Raw genomic sequence first — 20626 nt, forward strand, 5'->3', positions numbered from 1 at the left:
TGAACAGTATTTAGATAAGGCTAAAGAGGTCTTTGTGGCATTTATGGATTTGGAAAAGGCGTATGACAGGGTGGATAGGGGGGCAATGTGGCAGATGTTGCAAGTGTATGGTGTAGGAGGTAGGTTACTGAAAGCAGTGAAGAGTTTTTACGAGGATAGTGAGGCTCAAGTTAGAGTATGTAGGAAAGAGGGAAATTATTTCCCAGTAAAAGTAGGCCTTAGACAAGGATGTGTGATGTCACCGTGGTTGTTTAATATATTTATAGATGGGGTTGTAAGAGAAGTAAATGCGAGGGTCTTGACAAGAGGCGTGGAGTTAAAAGATAAAGAATCACACACAAAGTGGGAGTTGTCACAGCTGCACTTTGCTGATGACACTGTGCTCTTGGGAGATTCTGAAGAGAAGTTGCAGAGATTGGTGGATGAATTTGGTAGGGTGTGCAAAAGAAGAAAATTAAAGGTGAATACAGGAAAGAGTAAGGTTATGAGGATAACAAAAAGATTAGGTGATGAAAGATTGAATATCAGATTGGAGGGAGAGAGTATGGAGGAGGTGAATGTATTCAGATATTTGGGAGTGGACGTGTCAGCGGATGGGTCTATGAAAGATGAGGTGAATCATAGAATTGATGAGGGAAAAAGAGTGAGTGGTGCACTTAGGAGTCTGTGGAGACAAAGAACTTTGTCCTTGGAGGCAAAGAGGGGAATGTATGAGAGTATAGTTTCACCAATGCTCTTATATGGGTGTGAAGCATGGGTGATGAATGTTGCAGCGAGGAGAAGGCTGGAGGCAGTGGAGATGTCATGTCTGAGGGCAATGTGTGGTGTGAATATAATGCAGAGAATTCATAGTTTGGAAGTTAGGAGGAGGTGCGGGATTACCAAAACTGTTGTCCAGAGGGCTGAGGAAGGGTTGTTGAGGTGGTTCGGACATATAGAGAGAATGGAGCGAAACAGAATGACTTCAAGAGTGTATCAGTCTGTAGTGGAAGGAAGGCGGGGTAGGGGTCGGCCTAGGAAAGGTTGGAGAGAGGGGGTAAAGGAGGTTTTGTGTGCGAGGGGCTCGGACTTCCAGCAGGTATGCATGAGCGTGTTTGATAGGAGTGAATGGAGACAAATGGTTTTTAATACTTGACGTGTTGTTGGAGTGTGAGCAAAGTAACATTTATGAAGGGGTTCAGGGAAACCGGCAGGCCGGACTTGAGTCCTGGAGATGGGAAGTACAGTGCCTGCACTCTGAAGGAGGGGTGTTAATGTTGCAGTTTAAAAACTGTAGTGTAAAGCACCCTTCTGGCAAGACAGTGATGGAGTGAATGATGGTGAAAGTTTTTCTTTTTCGGGCCACCCTGCCTTGGTGGGAATCGGCCAGTGTGATAATAATAAAAATAATTATTAAGTCTAGAGGTATATTATCAAATTAAATTAAATTAAATTAATCACAGTAATCAAAATAATGTCAATCTCTCGAGTTCAATATTATTGTGCTGAAAGCACATATCACATTTATAATTCTTAAGTACCGTCTGGTACATTAACATTTAATAAGATATTACAAATATGTACAAGTAAGTTTGTGTATGCGTGCAAGTGCTCTAAGTAGTTCACTATGTCTCACGACTCGACTAGACTTAAACAAGTGACTGACAAAGTCCTCTAATAAACTAACTTCTTGACCGACTGGCAACCAGAACAGTCTGCTTGAACAATGAAAAGAATGCTAAGCCCAATAGCCATATAACAAGCGACTGTGACACAATCAGGATCAAGGAGATAACATAACGACACTAAGTAGGGACCATCAGCAGATCCTCCACAAAAGTTACAAAACTCCCATACTACTGAATCTAAGTTAAGCATAGGAAAAACCCTGACTGTGACAATACACAGAAACCAGTACAAATTAGGTCAGAAGCTATAGCTAAGGACCTGAGATGTTCAGAGTGTCTAAGCTACACACAACCTCAGTACAACGTCGAAAATCACTAAGTCTATACAATGTTCTGTGAACAGAGTTCTACAGAACTAACAAGAATAATGAGACAGACAATCTGTCCAACCACCAAGCGAGTCTCCAGCAGACTGAATACTTCACGAGAGGTGAGGACACCCCCCCCTCGATCACGTGATAGCCCCGTGGACAGCACAGCTCAGAAGCCGGCAGTATAACGAGCGACAAGCGATAATTACAGTAGTTTGACAATCAAGACTTGAACTGAGCACATATTATGTACATCCTAACAACATAAGTCAAATAACAATATAACAGTCAAATAATAATATAAAGTCATACATTTACGATTTAGCTATTATCGCAAATATAAGCAATATAAAATTAAATGAAAAGGTAATATACATTATATATACATAATAATCATTGTAACCCATTCAGGGGTTGCAACAAATACCATAGTGTGACAATTTTACGTGGAGCAAGTCATGGTCAACTGTATCAAATGCTTTACGTGTCAATGAAGATCCCCAGTGGGACTTCTTTTTTCTCTATTGCAGTGTATATATGTTCTAGCATGTGTATAATAGCATCATTAGTATTTTTATTAGGCCTGAATCCAAATTGGCAGGGGTTGAGAATGTTTTGGGAGATGAGGTAGGAGTAGATTCGTTTATGAATTAATTTTTCGAAGATTTTTGAGAGAGGGTGTAAATTGGATATTGGCCTATAGTTATTCAACTCTGTTTGGTCTCCTCCTTTATGGATCGGGGTGACCCTTGCTATTTTGAGAGCTGTAGGGAAGGTGGAGGATTCAATGGATTTGTTAAAGAGTGTTGCAATGATTGGTGATAGTACTTGTGACACTTTTTTGTATATAAAGGGTGGTAAGGTATTTAAATCTCCTGCCTTGTTTTTTAGTGCGTTGATAATAAGGGAGACTTCGTATGGGTTAGTCGGAGCTAGGAACAGTGTGTTCGGGTAGTTGCCAGTGAGGTAGTCATTTGGTGGGGTATCTGAGCTTGGGATTTTATTAGCAAGGTTTTGTCCTATAGTGGAGAAGAAATCATTGAGTCTGTTTGCTGTTTCTGTTGGTGGGAGCTGGGGTTCATCTGATTTTGCTAATTTTATTTCGCTATTTCGTGATATCTTTTTTGTTCCCAGAATTTCTGATAGGGTCTTCCAGGTCTTTTTTATATCACCTCGTAAGTTAGATAATCTGTTCTCATAATACAGTTTTTTTGCCCTTATCAGGCTGGTTAGGATTGACGAGTAACGTTTTGTTTGGTCTCGGGTTATGTGACCCATTCTGTACTGTTTTTCATATCTGTGTTTTGTATTTATGGATTTGAGAATGCTGGGTGTTAGCCAGGGACTGTTCAGTCTCTTAGCTGTCATCTGTTTAGTTTTTTTAGGGCAGTGCTTGTTATAGAGGTATTGGGTCTTTTTTAGAAAATTATTAAAACATTCGTCAATATCTGTATAGATTTCTAGCTCAGTTCCACTTCCCCATGGAGAATACATACACCTACAGTATAAAAATTGACATAAATATGATGTTTGTTTACCAAGCGTTTAGTAGGACAGTTGAAGAATTACATTGTCTCTAGTCAAACATCCGTAACTTAACTAGAAATTTATTTCTTTCATATGCCTTTGCTCTGTCTACAGCTTTTCACGACCCTTGTGGGTTTAGCATTTCTTTTTTATTATGATTATAATAATAATAACTTGTAATAATAATAACGCAATAATAATAATTTGTAATAATAATAATTTGTTATAATAATAATTTGTCAGGGCATCGTTCCTTCTAAAAATTACATGAGAATGGAATTGTCGGTCTTTATTTATTCTGCTGTAGCAACATGGAGACAACTTGTACACAATGTAAAGTGTTTATATTATGGTATAATACAAACATGTATGAACGAACACCAGACGTGTTCGCCTGGTTTGTTTACATTACATGTTGGTGGGGTGGGACAGGGAGGGCTGCCCTGGGTGGCTACCATACTTCACAAACCTGACTCCCTACAAGTAAAAATCATCTCTCACCCTACATAAAGACTACAAATATTTTAAGGTAAGTAATGTCTCATAAACACGCTAGATAACAGGGATATCTTGCTACTCCTACTTACACTTTGGTCACACTTCACAGACACGCACATGCATATATATATACATACATCTAGGTTTTTCTCCTTTTTCTAAATAGCTCTTGTTCTTTTTTATTTCTTCTATTGTCCATGGGGAAGTGGAAAAGAATCTTTCCTCCGTAAGCCATGTGTGTCGTATGAGGCGACTAAAATGCCGGGAACAATGGGCTAGTAACCCCTTCTCCTGTAGACATTTACTAAAAAAGAGAAGAAGAAAAACTTTATAAAACTGGGATGCTTGAATGTGCGTGGATGTAGTGCGGATGACAAGAAACAGATGATTGCTGATGTTATGAATGAAAAGAAGTTGGATGTCCTGGCCCTAAGCGAAACAAAGCTGAAGGGGGTAGGGGAGTTTCAGTGGGGGGAAATAAATGGGATTAAAACTGGGGTATCTGAGAGAGTTAGAGCAAAGGAAGGGGTAGCAGTAATGTTGAAGGATCAGTTTTGGAAGGAGAAAAGAGAATATGAATGTGTAAATTCAAGAATTATGTGGATTAAAGTAAAGGTTGGATTCGAAAAGTGGGTCATAATAAGCGTGTATGCACCTGGAAAAGAGGAATGTAGAGGAGAGAGAGAGAGATTTTGGGAGATGTTAAGTGAATGTATAGGAGCCTTTGAACCAAGTGAGAGAGTAATTGTGGTAGGGGACCTGAATGCTAAAGTAGGAGAAACTTTTAGAGAGGGTGTGGTAGGTAAGTTTGGGGTGCCAGGTGTAAATGAAAATGGGAGCCCTTTGATTGAACTTTGTATAGAAAGGGGTTTAGTTATAGGTAATACATACTTTAAGAAAAGGAGGATAAATAAGTATACAAGATATGATGTAGGGTGAAATGACAGTAGTTTGTTGGATTATGTATTGGTAGATAAAAGACTGTTGAGTAGACTTCAGGATGTACATGTTTATAGAGGGGCCACAGATATCAGATCACTTTCTAGTTGTAGCTACACTGAGAGTAAAAGGTAGATGGGATACAAGGAGAATAGAAGCATCAGGGAAGAGAGAGGTGAAGGTTTATAAACTAAAAGAGGAGGCAGTTAGGGTAAGATATAAACAGCTATTGGAGTGTATGATAGAGTTATTGAAAGAATTAAGAGTAAGACGGAGAATAGGATAGCAGATGAACAAGGAGGCTTTAGGAAAGGTAGGTGGTGTGTGGACCAGGTGTTCACAGTGAAACACAAAAGTGAACAGTATTTAGATAAGGCTAAAGAGGTCTTCATGGCATTTATGGATTTGGAAAAGGCATATGACAGGGTGGATAGGGGGGCAATGTGGCAGATGTTGCAGGTGTATGGTGTAGGAGGTAGGTTACTGAAAGCAGTGAAGGGTTTTTACGAGGATAGTGAGGCTCAAGTTAGAGCATGTAGGAAAGAGGGAAATTATTTCCCAGTAAAAGTAGGCCTTAGACAAGGATGTGTGATGTCACCGTGGTTGTCTAATATATTTATAGATGGGGTTGTAAGAGAAGTAAATGCGAGGGTCTTGGCAAGAGGCGTGGAGTTAAAAGATAAAGAATCACACAAAGTGGGAGTTGTCACGTTGCTCTTTGTTGATGACACTGTGCTTTTGGAAGATTCAGAAGAGAAGTTGCAGAGATTGGTGGATGAATTTGGTAGGGTATGCAAAAGAAGAAAATTAAAAGTGAATATAGGAAAGAGTAAGGTTATGAGGATAACAAAAAGATTAGGTGATGAAAGATTGGATATCAGATTGGAGGGAGAGAGTATGGAGGAGGTGAATGTATTCAGATATTTGGGAGTGGAAGTGTCAGCAGATGGGTCTATGAAAGATGAGGTGAATCATAGAATTGATGAGGGGAAAAGGGTGAGCGGTGCATTTAGGAGTCTGTGGAGACAAAGAACTTTGTCCTTGGAGGCAAAGAGGGGAATGTATGAAAGTATAGTTTTACCAACGCTCTTATATGGGTGTGAAGCATGGGTGATGAATGTTGCAGCGAGGAGAAGGCTGGAGGCAGTGGAGATGTCATGTCTGAGGGCAATGTGTGGTGTGAATATAATGCAGAGAATTCGTAGTTTGGAAGTTAGGAGGAAGTGCGGGATTACCAAAACTGTTGTCCAGAGGGCTGAGGAAGAGTTGTTGAGGTGGTTCGGACATGTAGAGAGAATGGAGCGAAACAGAATGACTTCAAGAATGTATCAGTCTGTAGTGGAAGGAAGGCGGGGTAGGGGTCAGCCTAGGAAAGGTTGGAGGAAGGGGGTAAAGGAGGTTTTGTGTGCGAGGGGCTTGGAGTTCCAGCAGGCATGCGTGAGCGTGTTTGATAGGAGTGAATGGAGACAAATGGTTTTTAATACTTGACGTGCTGTTGGAGTGTGAGCAAAGTAACATTTATGAAGGGGTTCAGGGAAACCGGCAGGCCGGACTTGAGTCCTGGAGATGGGAAGTACAGTGCCTGCACTCTGAAGGAGGGGTGTTAATGTTGCAGTTTAAAAACTGTAGTGTAAAGCACCCTTCTGGCAAGACAGTGATGGAGTGAATGATGGTGAAAGTTTTTCTTTTTTGTGCCACCCTGCCTTGGTGGAAATCGGCCAGTGTGATAATAAATAAATAAAAAATAATGGGTGTACTGTGTGTATTACACTTTTTATTGTTTTTAGTGCCTAGTTGTATTGCTAACTTAGTATATGTTAGTGTAAACTTATCTGGCATTTATATGCATTTATAAGTGGAAAAAATGGCATTCTGCCTTCCACCAATGTCTGCTTTCCGGAAGTAGCCTGGAACCTAACTTGCGGTATAAGTGGGGCCCAACTGTATTAACCCTTAAACTGTCCAAACGTAGATCTACATTTGCACACGTAGCGCTCCTAACGTAGATCTACTTTTTTTTTTACATAATGTAAAATCGAACGTAGATCTACGTTTGGAGTGCTACGAGTGCGAAGGTAGATCTGCGTTTGGACAGTTTAACCCTTTGACTGTCGCAGGCCCCTTTCTGAAACTGTCATTCTATGTTGCAAAATATTTGAAAAAAAAAAAAAATTTTCTTATGAAAATGTTAACCCTTTCAGGGTCCGTCCCGTAGATCTACGGCTTTACGTTCAGGGTCCAAACCGTAGATCTACGCCATGAGCTCAGCTCACTCTGATAAACTGTGAGTGGTACATTTGGGCCTAGATATGAGAGAATACATCTATGTGGTATGTGTGCACCACATAAAACAGATCCTGCAGCACACTGTGTATAATGAGACAAAAAAAATGAAATCATGATTTTTCGATTAAAACAGCAACTTTGCAGTGTTTTTTCGTATGTTTTTTATAGTTGTATTTGCGATTTCTTGGTCTCATTTGATAGAATGGAAGACATATTACAGAAATAGAGATGATTTTGATTGGTTTTAGCACTGGAAATGGCTTGAAACTGAGCTCAAAGTAGTAGAAATGTTAAATTTTTGCCGATATTCAAGAGTAAACAAACGACCTCACACGTCTAATACACGTCAGCTGGTGGGTCTAATATACATTCACAAATATGGTGATGATATTTATACAATTATTACAGTATTGCATAACAGTAAATCTTCTATTTTTTGGTGTGAATAAAAATTCATTATGTGAATAAAAAATCAAAATGGAATTTATTTGTAAAGCCTCAAAACATAACTAATGAACAGATGAAATGTTAGTTTAGTGCCAGGAATGCCTACATTGTTCATTCTGGACCCTATTTTGAAATTGGAATATTTTGAACTTTGTGTTAAATTGGCCAAATTAACAATTTCCGATCACTTTATTTTGTAGTTGAAACAGTTGACTTGGCGATTTCTTGTGCTCAATCGATAGAATAGAAGTAATACTAGTGAAATAGCTAAGAATTTGGTTGATTGGAATAATGTAATTGGCCTAAAATGGGAGTCAAAGTCGGCAAAATCGCCGATTCGTAAATATCGCTGACACATCAAAATTCGCGAGAGCATAATTTCGTCAATTTTCCACCAAATTTCGTACTTTTTGTTTTATTACCTTCACAAAAAGATTCTCTACGATTTCATAAGAAAAAATAACAAATTTTTTTTTTTAAAATTCTTGGACACTGGTGCGTGACTCCAGATTTGGGCCTTGGACCCTGAAAGGGTTAAGATTATTTTTATGAGTGCTTTAGTCCAAAAAAAAATAAAAATTTGCCATCAGTACTTACCAAGATATAGAGGCGTGAAGTTTGCAGAAAATGAGCCGCATATGGCAACAGTGGCGACTGCCGCTCACCCGGTAAACTTTGGTTTACTTGTATTTGAAGGTTGTTTTTTTCACTATTTTATTTTTTCACGTAACTTAGTAAGGTGCAGTGTACATATATACACTCGTTGTATACAACACAATAAGCACACAAACATAATTATCAATATATTGTTTACAAAACTTGTTTACGAAAACAAACAATACAAAAAATTGTTTATTACTATTGTTCTATAATATATATACCAATGTACAGTTACCGAACATATTCCTAGAAGTTCTGCAGCTTGTGAAACTCTTTGAAACATGTTTTCATACACAATGGTGTTTTACACTCCTCACACATAAAACCAGTATGTGTGCATTTTTGTGGACTTTTTTTTTTATGTGCAAAGACAAAACACCTCTGAGTAGTTTTCTTCAAACTATTAGCAGGCAGTTGTGTTATGTAGTTATCCTAGGTAAATAGTCGTGTGTCATCATTCCTTCCTTCCTGCATTCGTTTCCTACCTTCCTGCATTCCTTTCCTACCTTCCTGCATTCCTTTCCTACCTTCCTGCATTCCTTTCCTACATTCCTGTGTTCCTTTCCTACCTTCCTACCTTCTTTCCTACCTTCCTGCATTCCTTTCCTACCTTCCTGCATTCCTTTCCTACCTTCCTTCCTACATTCCTTTCTTACCTTCCTGCATTCCTTTCCTACCTTCCCTCCTACATTCCTTCATCTTTCCTTACTTCTTTCCTTCCTTTCGTCTTGTCCTTCCTTCATTCCTGCCTTCCATTCTTCCTTCCTTCTGGTTTCTATAATATATATACGCATATATAGTCACTAGATACTTTCATATAACTGCTATTATCTTCATTCAGCAAGCTTGTCTTGTGTGTGTGTGTGTGTGTGTGTGTGTGTGGCTTATAATTGTTTTGAGTCAGGAGTCAGCAGCTGTCAAAATGACATATTGTCTCATTACTCACTCCCCCTACCTCCTGTCAAAACAATGGAGTCAGATGCTGCTTTCCCTCCATTCTATCTAATTATCTTTCTCCCTCATTCTATCTCTTTCAATCTGTCTCTCTTCCTATCTGTCTATCTCTGTCTCACAGGTACACATAATTACAAGTAGTATACATAGTGTAAATTACCTAGGATAACCCCAAAAATCCAGACAAAGTGCTATACTCTGCTTGAAGATGTGAGTAAACGTGATGATGACACAGTCTTGTGGCTCTCTCTGAGACAGAGAGCTAGCCTGATGGATAGACAGGGAGCTTGGCAGACAGACAAATAGACAGAAATGTTTGTGTACCAGCAAAAACAAAGCAAGACGATGGTCATCAAATCTTTTCTTATCAGCTGCACCCTCCCCCACCCTCGTTTATGCTCATCAAAAGTCAGCTCTTATCAGATGTTATCTCCCCTTATCTTGTCACTGTCATGGGGTGGACTTTTCTCCTCCTCCCTCCTCCCACCTCCTCCTCCTCCTCCTCCTCCTTCCTCCTCCTTCCTCCTCCCTCCTCCTCCTTCCTCCTCCCTCCTTCCTCCTCCCTCCTTCCTCCTTCCTCCTTCCTCCCTCCTCCCTCCTCCTCCTCCTCCTCCTCCTCCTCCTCCTCCTCCTCCTCCTCCTCCTCCTCCTCCTCCTCTCTCTCTCTCCTCTCTCTCTCTCCTCTCTCTCTCCTCTCTCCCTCCCTCCTCCCTCCTCCCTCTTCCTCCTCCTCCCTCCTCCCTGCTCCCTCCTCCTCCCTCCTCACTGTCATGGGGTGGACTTTTCTCCTCCTCCTTGGAGATGTGACTGATGAACAAAGAAAATGTTATTTTAGAACCAGGAATGTCTGCATTGTTCATTCTGGACCCTATTTTGAAATTGTCATATTTTTTTAATTTTCGTGAAATTGGCCAAATTGCAAATTTCTGACCATGTTATTGGGTAGTTGAAATCGGTAAATGGGCGTTTCTTGTACTCAGTCGATAGAAAAAATGAAGTTCTAAAGAAATAGCTGTGAGTTTGGTAGACTGGAAGAACGGAATTAGCCGAAAATAGGGCACAAAGTGGGCGAAATAGCCGATTCGTAAATGCCGCTGAGGTTGCTAACTTCGCGAGAGCGTAATTCCATCAGTTTTCCATCAAATTTCGTTCTTTTGGTGTCATTACCATCAGGAAAAGATTCTCTATCATAAGATTTTTTTTTTTTGGGGGGGGGGGCGGGAAATTTTGCGACACCAGGAGACACCTCAGGATTTGGGATTGCAACAGTCTAGGGGTTAATGACTTGACTGACTTGCTGAATGACTTGACTTTCTTACTGAGTGACTTGACTGACTTACTGAATGACTTGACTGACTTACTGAACTACTTTACTGACTTACTGAGTTACTTGACTGACTGAATGAAGTGACTTAATAACTTGACTGACTTACTAAGTGAATTGACTGACTTACTAAGTGACTTGGCTGACTTATTGAATGACTTGACTGACTTATTGAATGACTTGACTGACTTACTGAATGACTCGATTGACTTACTGAACAACTTGACTGACTTACTGAGTGACTTGACCGAATGACTTAAACACTCCAGTATAACCATCAACTTTAGTACCTGAACCTGAACCTCTACCATCCACCTCAGCCCAGTAGGGCCACAGCATAACTCTCCACTCTTCACAATCATCCACAGACACCAGCACCCACAATTTAAGGTGAGAAATACTATTATATCTGTTACATTTGTAGTCTTAAGCAGTAAAAACAACATGATGCATCACAACAATGAACTACAACTACATATTCAATTTTATTTTTGTAAGATGTTTGACTTTTTGGGGGCTCTCAGGAATGTAACCTTACTTTTCCCCTAAGTTCTTCAGTTCATTTGACACGATTTTACCTAACGGCATTTTCAGGAACGTAACTGCCATGCTAAATGAGGGTCTACCGTATGTGTGAGTGAGGTGAAATGTTGAATGATGATGAAAGTACACCTACCATCCGACTTACGACCTGCTCGACTTACGACCACTCGACTTACGACCGTGTTTTTTATTCCAAATTTCTGGGAAATAAACAACTATTTATGTTGTACACAGTGTTTATCCTAATCCTTACAGTATAAAATACAGTACTAACAGCATAAAAAGTAAAGTAAAACATGAAATACCAAAATAAAACAATAAAATAAAGTCATTACAAAAATGTTTTGTTGATATTCAGTAGTAAAGTTCGACTTACGACCATTTCGACTTACGACCGGTTTTTCGGAACCAAACTCGGTCGTAAGTCGGATGGTAGGTGTATTTTCTTTTTGGGGATTTGCTTTCTTTTTGGGTCACCCTGGCTCAGTGGGAGACGGCCGACTTGTAATTATTTCTTCATGTACATGTATACAAGGTACACAGGCCTAGCTGACATTAATGACATACTTCTGTATAGAAAGCCACTTGTTATTCAGAGCATTTCAGGCAAATTAGGTAAATTTTGTCTCAGGATATGACCAGTTGACTAACACCCACCTACCCATTTTTTACTGATAGGTGAACATAAAAAAAAAAAAAAAAAAAAAAAAAAAAAAAAAAAAAGTGAACATGGACAACCGGTGTAAGGAAACACGCATATTGTTTTCACCCTTGCCATGAATCAAACCCGGACCCTCAGCGTGTGAAGTGAGAGCTTTTGCCATTAGGCCATAGGCCTAATGGCAAGATAGATTATTTAAATGATTTGGTCATTTAGAAAGGATGGAGCTATGAAAGTTGACCAAGAGGGTGCATAAATCTGGGGTTAAAGGAAGCTGTAGATGATATGCCAAGAAGGGATATAACAGGTTTTGAGACAGTGGCCCGAGCATCCAGCAGGCATGTGTGAGAGTGCTAGATCTAGGTGATTAGAGACAAGTTTTTTATTTAATATATTGCTGAAGTGTGAGCCAAACATTATCTGTGAAGGGATTAGGAAAATTGGTTAGCTTGACTTTAGCTCTGGAAAAGGGGAAAAACAACAGGTGCATGCTGAATCATGGGTAGTATATTGCTGCTCAGTAGATAAATAGAATTATTGTGTTTGTGCTCCCTTGGAAATTCATAGGGAATGAGCAGTGGTGAATGTGTCTCCCTTCGTTGAGTCACTTTGCCTTGGTGGGAAATGTCTGATATGTTAAAAAGTAGTTTCTGGCAGGACTAATGTTTATTTATTCTTTCATTGGTTCAATACCTCAGTGAACATTGCACATTGCCTACTTCTGAATTTTCATTTCCTGAAACCAATTCCCATTACTAAGGGGAGGATTTACCTTTAATTCTTTAAAAAACAGGAATAAATGGTAAGTTATCAGTTGAAATTTTAAAATTCTTTGTATGTTAATATGGCATTGTATTGAAATTTCACTTAATAGTTGAATTTATTTTCTTTTTGACAGGTTCTTTCTTCCCTCACACACGTGGTTTTTGCAAGTTAATATCTCGAATTGTCATATGCTTGAGCAAATTATAAATCGTGATACAGGAGAACGTCTGTTTCGATGGTGCATGCGATCCCTTGCACTCAGTGCTAGATCTCTCCCATCATATAACCCAGATGGTGGAGTAGCCAATATTACACAAGGCGGGAATCATGTTTTTACTGAACAGAGGCCATATTCTGATGGTTATTATTATCTCTTGGTTGTAACTGAAGGTGAAACTGGAATAGATATCACAATTAACACAAAGGGTAAGCAGATTTCTTCTTTGTATTGCACTTTACTAAAATGCAGAAGCTCAGTGTTACTATCCCTTCTCTTTTGATATTATATACAGTGGACCCCGACATTCGATAGCATCGACATTCGATAAATCCAACATTCGATGCATTTTAACACAAAAATTTCGCCTCGACATTCGATGGAAAACCCGACATTCGATACGATTCGTACGAAACGTGTCCATGTGTGGCCTGAACTGCCCCCATGTGTGCCAGTGTGCGCGCATCTTAGGATACATTTGGTACATTCCATATTATCACTGTTTTTGGTGCTTGTTTCTGCAAAATAAGTAACCATGGGCCCCAAGAAAGCTTCTAGTGCCAACCCTTCGAGAAAAAAGGTGCTAATGACTATTAAAATGAAGAAAGAGATAATTGCAAAGTACGAAAGTGGAGTGCGTGTCAGAGTGCATGATGATTTGGTAAAGAAATTGCCTGCAGCTAGTGGTGATGTGAGTGAATTTAAGGCCAGCAAAGGTTGGTTTGAAAGATTTAAGAATCGTAGTGGCATACACAGTGTGGTAAGGCATGGTGAAGCTGCCAGTTCAAGTCCTAATGGACAGGGATTCCCCTTCTAAACACTAACACCATCCACACTCTCCCCTCCTCCCATCCCATCAATCATCACCAGATCTTCATTAAAGGTAAGTGTCAATTATTCTATTGCTATTAATCTATTGTTATTGTAATTATTCTATTGCATTAAACTTAATATTTCATGTGGTAAAATTTTTTTTTTCATACTTTTAGGTGTCTTGCACGGATTAATTTGATTTCCATTATTTCTTATGGGGAAAATTAATTCGACTTTCGATATTTTCGACTTTCGATGAGCTCTCAGGAACGGATTAATATCGAATGTCGGGGGTCCACTGTACTACCTTAATAAGCAGAGTTTTGTTACTTAGAATAATCATTGTACTTGATTATTTTATATTCAGTCAATCTAATTATGTTACATTTAGCATTTAAATTATATAACCTTAACATTTTGGCAAGTTAGTTTTAAAGTGTGTATAATCTTAAGTCTGCTCAAAATGCATTGTAAAACTAGCTTTTTCATAAAGAACATAAAGCCACTATGCTGTGACTGGAACAATACACAAATAACCCACACATAGGAGAGAGGAGCTTACGATGACATTTTGGTCCGATTTGGACCACTTACAGTGTTACAGTGTGACTGTGTAAATTGTCCAATTCGAACAGAAACATCATTGTAAGCTTCTCTCTCCAGTTTGCAGGTTATATGTATATAGCTTTTTCATGTATGGCTCAACCTTTGTTAATCAATCTTCGTAATACAATTGAATCCTCGTGGAAAATAAACTTGTATTCTTATATAACATTAATACACATGTGGCTCAAAGTCAGCATGAAATTTGTCTAAGGGCAGGATGAACTACTGTACCTCACCCCATTTTAGTGTTTACTACCATTAGCAACATTAAATTTTGCTATGTGCACCATGCTCATTTTTGTTAGCATTTGCTGTAGGCAAATGTGAAGACTATACATAAACTCGTCTAATCATGCAGGGGGTTCACGAGTAACAAACACCATGAATTATTCAAGTCTGTGTTTAAAAAACTACAAACAGGGTAGTTGGGAACTGTTGTACTATTGTTTTGTATGCAAACTTTTTTTATGAGTTGAATGACCAGGAATGTACCTTATTTGAAAGCTGAGGACTTCCTCAGGAAGTCTCCAATGAATTAAAACTGACTTGCACTTCTGGCACTTAACCTTGCATGCAAATTGTTTGCATTGAAAGCAAAAGTACAAGAGATCATTGTTTCACATATATGTACTGTGCATCAGTAGTTATAAAATGTAATTGGTTCTCAAATAAACCATATATAGAGGAAGATACACAAATAATTCACTGGTCAGCAACCAAAATGCTTCCAAAACAAGAGTAGCAATTTCCAACTAATTTTAGGTTACAGATAATGAATATCATGGTTAAAATTGTTTGTTAGCTCTACTTTTCAGTATACACCTGCATGTCACAACAGGTTCCAACAGGCTTGCGGCAGTGTGTTTTTTACCACTCACAGTCTTGCTGCCCTTCATTATTATTCCAGCAGTCATAGAAGGTGGTTCTGATGTGCAGGTTTATATTTTGAGGTGAAAGGTGGGTGATTTTCTTAGCCAAATGCTTTTTAAACTAATAATAAATATTCACTGAGCAAGCTAATGTGAGGCATATTATATTAATTTTATTTTCCTACTGAATGATATAAATACTTTTACTTAGCTGTCATGCTCTGTATTGTAATGATAGATCAATGAATAAATTTTCTGTTTATCTTCTAATTGTTTGTTGTTTTCTTCTTTCAAATGCCTCGTACTTGTATGAATAGGGCAGACAACTTCTGCTACATTTGTGGTGAGGTGATCACAGAAGTGTTGTATAACTGCTATGGTTAGAAAGGCATATCACTTACATTTTGGATGCAAGATAGGTGACCAGGATAAGAACATATGCTGCAACAATTGTACTACTAACCTTCGCCCATGGTTGAACAGGAAGAGGAAAGGAATGCCAGTGACATGGTGGGAGCCAACAGACCATACCAACAATTGTTATCTCTGCTTGGTAACTCCAGTACAAAAGGGCTTGTCAAAGAAATAAAAGAGGTCCATTGAATATCCAAACATTTCATCAGCTATTCGCCCAGTTCCACATGGAGAAGGTCTACCTGTTCCTGATACACCAACTTCGGTATCCTTCGAGTCAGATGAAGAAAGTGGTGAGGAGGAAAAAGAGAAGGATGACAGTGCTGGATTACAGAGTGACCAAAACTTTGATGAAGCACATTCCTCTAGGCCACATCTCGTGGCCTAGAGGAATGTGCTTCGTGGCCTTGTCAGGGATCTGCAACTACCCAAAAATAAGGCAGAGCTGGTAGGCTCTCATCTTCAACAGTGGAATCTCCTAATAGCTCAAGGTTTTCCGTAACATGGGATGTAACATGTCACTTAAAATCCACTTTTTGGACTCACTTGGTGAAAGGTTTCACCAAGATGTTTCAACCATGGAAAAATGGTACCAGGGCAAATGGGGCACAAGAATGCATGCAGACTATTACTTGACATTGGCAAGAGATGATTCTTCAGCCCACTATAAGTGTCAGGCAAAAAGGCAGACAGTAGGTATGGATTAGAGTTTAAAACATACCGACACATATTGTATGTTATAATAAAATAATCAAATACTTCCTGTCTTGTATCTTTAAACCCATAGCCACTAAGCATTTTTCAAAGTGATATTTGGATTCAGGACATGAAAATACATAAGAATTAAGTAATCTCTTTTAAGAAGCATACAACTTTTCAAAAATTGTTGACCAGTGATAACCCGCACATAGGAGAGAGGAACTTATGACGACGTTTCGGTCCAACTTGGACCACAGTATTGTGCCTTTTTGTTCTTTGTAGAGAGGAAATTTTAGATGATGTTTTGGTCGATTATCCAGCTATGACTTGATGATAGTCCAGGATGGACCAAAATATTATATAGTTTCCTCTCTAAATGCGGGTTATTTGTGAGTTGCTCAAGCCAGAGTATTTTGACTTATTCTTCATGTAATTGAGGATGTTTGTAGCTCGAGGCATATGTAACTTAGGGACTTACTGTATGTATTATTAGCAGTAACATTGTGATGTTTCAGAATGTGGTAGTGCTTTCAAGAAGGTAAGGCAACACGTTCGAGATGTAAAAAAATCGGAATATACAGAAGTGTCATCTAAGCAAGAGATGGAATTTGTTGGAACAGCCACACCCATAAACATAACTGTAACAGTCTCAGCTAGTGAAGATTATAGTAAATCTCAACATGAATCATCAAGAGTTCTGGACTGGGAAGAAGTGTGGCCTAATATAACAAACGAATCTCCCCTTATTTTGTCTCACATTCCTGATGATTCTTCAATATTGGATGTTGATTTGAGTGCTGAAAGTCATCGGTGTTATCCTGTTCTACCTCTTGCTCGAATCAAGCATGCCAGTGATTTTACTGATACATTTTTGATACAGGTATGCTCTACTCTCTTTTACTTGCATTAATTCTGGTGTAATGTAATTAGGGAAAAGTTTGTGGAGCTTTTGGCATGTGCAGGTGCTCTCTAGTTAGTAAACAATTGCCAGTTTTGGTTTCCTTGTAATAACTTGAGGATGCTTCCTCTGATCCGTTTCAACCTTTCAACACTGGTAAGTTACTAATGTTAGTATCTAGTTACAACACCCTGGGTTTGTAAATTTCATAGGCATTCTGAGAAGGAACCAAGGTTTACAAATAAAAAATATGAGGGAACCCAGAAAGAGGGGCAGTTCATGTTGTCTTCATGTCAACTACATAAAGTACTGCAGACTAAAACAGACCAGAGATGTTAGAAAATACTTAAGTTCTCCATTACAATTATCACCTAATGACAACTCGGCATTGCCATCCACCTCAACCAGTGATCCACAACCCTCCACCTCAGCACAGTAAGGCCACACCACTCCTTTCAAAATTTCTCCACTCCTTTCAAAATTGTCAACCACGAACCAGAATTTAAGATAAATGTTATTTCTGTAACATTTACAGCTTTTTTTTTTTTTTTCAACAAGTCGGTCGTCTCCCACCGAGGCAGGGTGACCCAAAAAAGAAAGAAAATCCCCAAAAAGAAAATACTTTCATCATCATTCAACACTTTCACCACACTCACACATTATCACTGTTTTTGCAGAGGTGCTCAGAATACAACAGTTTAGAAGCATATACGTATAAAGATACACAACATATCCCTCCAAACTGCCAATATCCCAAACCCCTCCTTTAAAGTGCAGGCATTGTACTTCCCATTTCCAGGGCTCAAGTCCGACTATATGAAAATAACCGGTTTCCCTGAATCCCTTCACTAAATATTACCCTGCTCACACTCCAACAGATCGTCAGGTCCCAAGTATCATTCGTCTCCATTCACTCCTATCTAACACGCTCATGCACGCTTGCTGGAAGTCCAAGCCCCTCGCCCACAAAACCTCCTTTACCCCCTCTTTCCAACCCTTTCGAGGACGACCCCTACCCCTCCTTCCTTCCCCTATAGATTTATATGCTTTCCATGTCATTCTACTTTGATCCATTCTCTCTAAATGACCAAACCACCTCAACAACCCCTCTTCAGCCCTCTGACTAATGCTTTTATTAACTCCACACCTTCTCCTAATTTCCACACTCCGAATTTTCTGCATAATATTTACACCACACATTACCCTTAGACAGGACATCTCCACTGCCTCCAACCGTCTCCTCGCTGCTGCATTTACCACCCAAGCTTCACATCCATATAAGAGTGTTGGTACTACTATACTTTCATACATTCCCTTCTTTGCCTCCATAGATAACGTTTTTTGACTCCACATATACCTCAATGCACCACTCACCTTTTTTCCCTCATCAATTCTATGATTAACCTCATCCTTCATAAATCCATCCACCGACACGTCAACTCCCAAGTATCTGAAAACATTCACTTCTTCCATACTCCTCCTCCCCAATTTGATATCCAATTTTTCTTTATCTAAATCATTTGATACCCTCATCACCTTACTCTTTTCTATGTTCACTTTCAACTTTCTACCTTTACACACATTCTCAAACTCATCCACTAACCTTTGCAGTTTTTCTTTAGAATCTCCCATAAGCACAGTATCATCAGCAAAAAGTAACTGTGTCAATTCCCATTTTGAATTTGATTCCCCAAAATTTAATCCCACCCCTCTCCCGAACACCCTAGCATTTACTTCCTTTACAACCCCATCTATAAATATATTAAACAACCATGGTGACATTACACATCCCTGTCTAAGACCTACTTTTACCGGGAAGTAGTCTCCCTCTCTTCTACACACCCTAACCTGAGCCTCACTATCCTCATAAAAACTCTTAACAGCATTTAGTAACTTACCACTTATTCCATATACTTGCAACATCTGCCACATTGCTCCTTTATCCACTCTATCATATGCCTTTTCTAAATCCATAAATGCAATAAAAACTTCCCTACCTTTATCTAAATACTGTTCACATATATGCTTCAATGTAAACACTTGATCTACACATCCCCTACCCACTCTGAAGCCTCCCTGCTCATCTGCAATCCTACATTCTGTCTTACCTCTAATTCTTTCAATTATAACCCTACCATATACTTTTCCTGGTATACTCAGTAAACTTATTCCTCTATAATTTTTACAATCTCTTTTGTCCCCTTTCCCTTTATATAAAGGGACTATACATGCTCTCCGCCAATCCCTAGGTACCTTCCCCTCTTTCATACATTTATTAAACAAAAGTACCAACCACTCCAGCACTATATCCCCCCCTGCTTTTAACATTTCTGTCATGATCGCATCAGTTCCAGCTGCTTTACCCCCTTTCATTCTACGTAATGCCTCACGTATCTCCACCACACTTACATTCTGCTCTTCTTCACTCCTAAAAGATGGTATACCTCCCTGGCCAGTGCATGAAATTACCGCCTCCCTTTCTTCCTCAACATTTAAAAGTTCCTCAAAATATTCTCGCCATCTACTTAATACCTCCCTCTCCCCATCTACTAACTCCCCTACTCTGTTTTTAACTGACAAATCCATACTTTCCCTAGGCTTTCTTAACTTGTTTAACTCCAAAATTTTTTCTTATTTTCATTAAAATTTCTTGACAGTGCCTCTCCCACTCTATCATCTGCTCTCCTTTTGCACTCTCTCACAACTCTCTTCACCTTTCTTTTACTCTCCATATACTCTGCTCTTCTTATAACACTTCTGCTTTGTAAAAACCTCTCATAAGCTACCTTTTTCTCTTTTATCACACCCTTTACTTCATCATTCCACCAATCACTCCTCTTTCCTCCTGCCCCCACCCTCCTATAACCACAAACTTCTGCCCCACATTCTAATACTGCATTTTTAAAACTATTCCAACCCTCTTCAACCCCCCCACTACTCATCTTTGCACTAGCCCACCTTTCTGCCAATAGTCGCTTATATGTCGCCCGAACTTCCTCCTCCCTTAGTTTATACACTTTCACCTCCCTCTTACTTGTTGTTGCCACCTTCCTCTTTTCCCATCTACCTCTTACTCTAACTGTAGCTACAACTAAATAATGATCCGATATATCAGTTGCCCCTCTATAAACATGTACATCCTGGAGCCTACCCATCAACCTTTTATCCACCAATACATAATCTAACAAACTACTTTCATTACGTGTTACATCATACCGTGTATATTTATTTATCCTCTTTTTCATAAAATATGTATTACTTATTACCAAATTTCTTTCTACACATAGCTCAATTAAAGGCTCCCCATTTACATTTACCCCTGGCACCCCAAATTTACCTACTACTCCCTCCATAACATTTTTACCCACTTTAGCATTGAAATCCCCAACCACCATTACTCTCACACTTGATTCAAAACTCCCCACGCATTCACTCAACATTTCCCAGAATCTCTCTCTCTCCTCTACACTTCTCTCTTCTCCAGGTGCATACACGCTTACTATAACCCACTTTTCACATCCAATCTTT

General features: G+C 39.1%; 1 protein-coding gene across 3 annotated transcripts in view; it reads left to right on the forward strand.

Annotated features, from left to right (window-relative positions):
• LOC128691053 (transmembrane protein 8B-like) overlaps positions 1 to 20626 on the forward strand; it is a 152789-nt gene that overhangs the window by 46172 nt on the left and 85991 nt on the right. For all 3 annotated transcript variants that reach the window (XM_070089032.1, XM_070089031.1, XM_070089033.1), the window contains exons 6-7: positions 12716 to 13008; positions 16716 to 17080. In XM_070089032.1, the coding sequence (XP_069945133.1) occupies positions 12716 to 13008; positions 16716 to 17080 (658 nt within the window). The remainder of the gene's footprint in view (positions 1 to 12715; positions 13009 to 16715; positions 17081 to 20626) is intronic.

This window comes from Cherax quadricarinatus, chromosome 27, assembly GCF_038502225.1.
Source record: "Cherax quadricarinatus isolate ZL_2023a chromosome 27, ASM3850222v1, whole genome shotgun sequence".
Lineage (NCBI taxonomy): Eukaryota > Metazoa > Arthropoda > Malacostraca > Decapoda > Parastacidae > Cherax > Cherax quadricarinatus.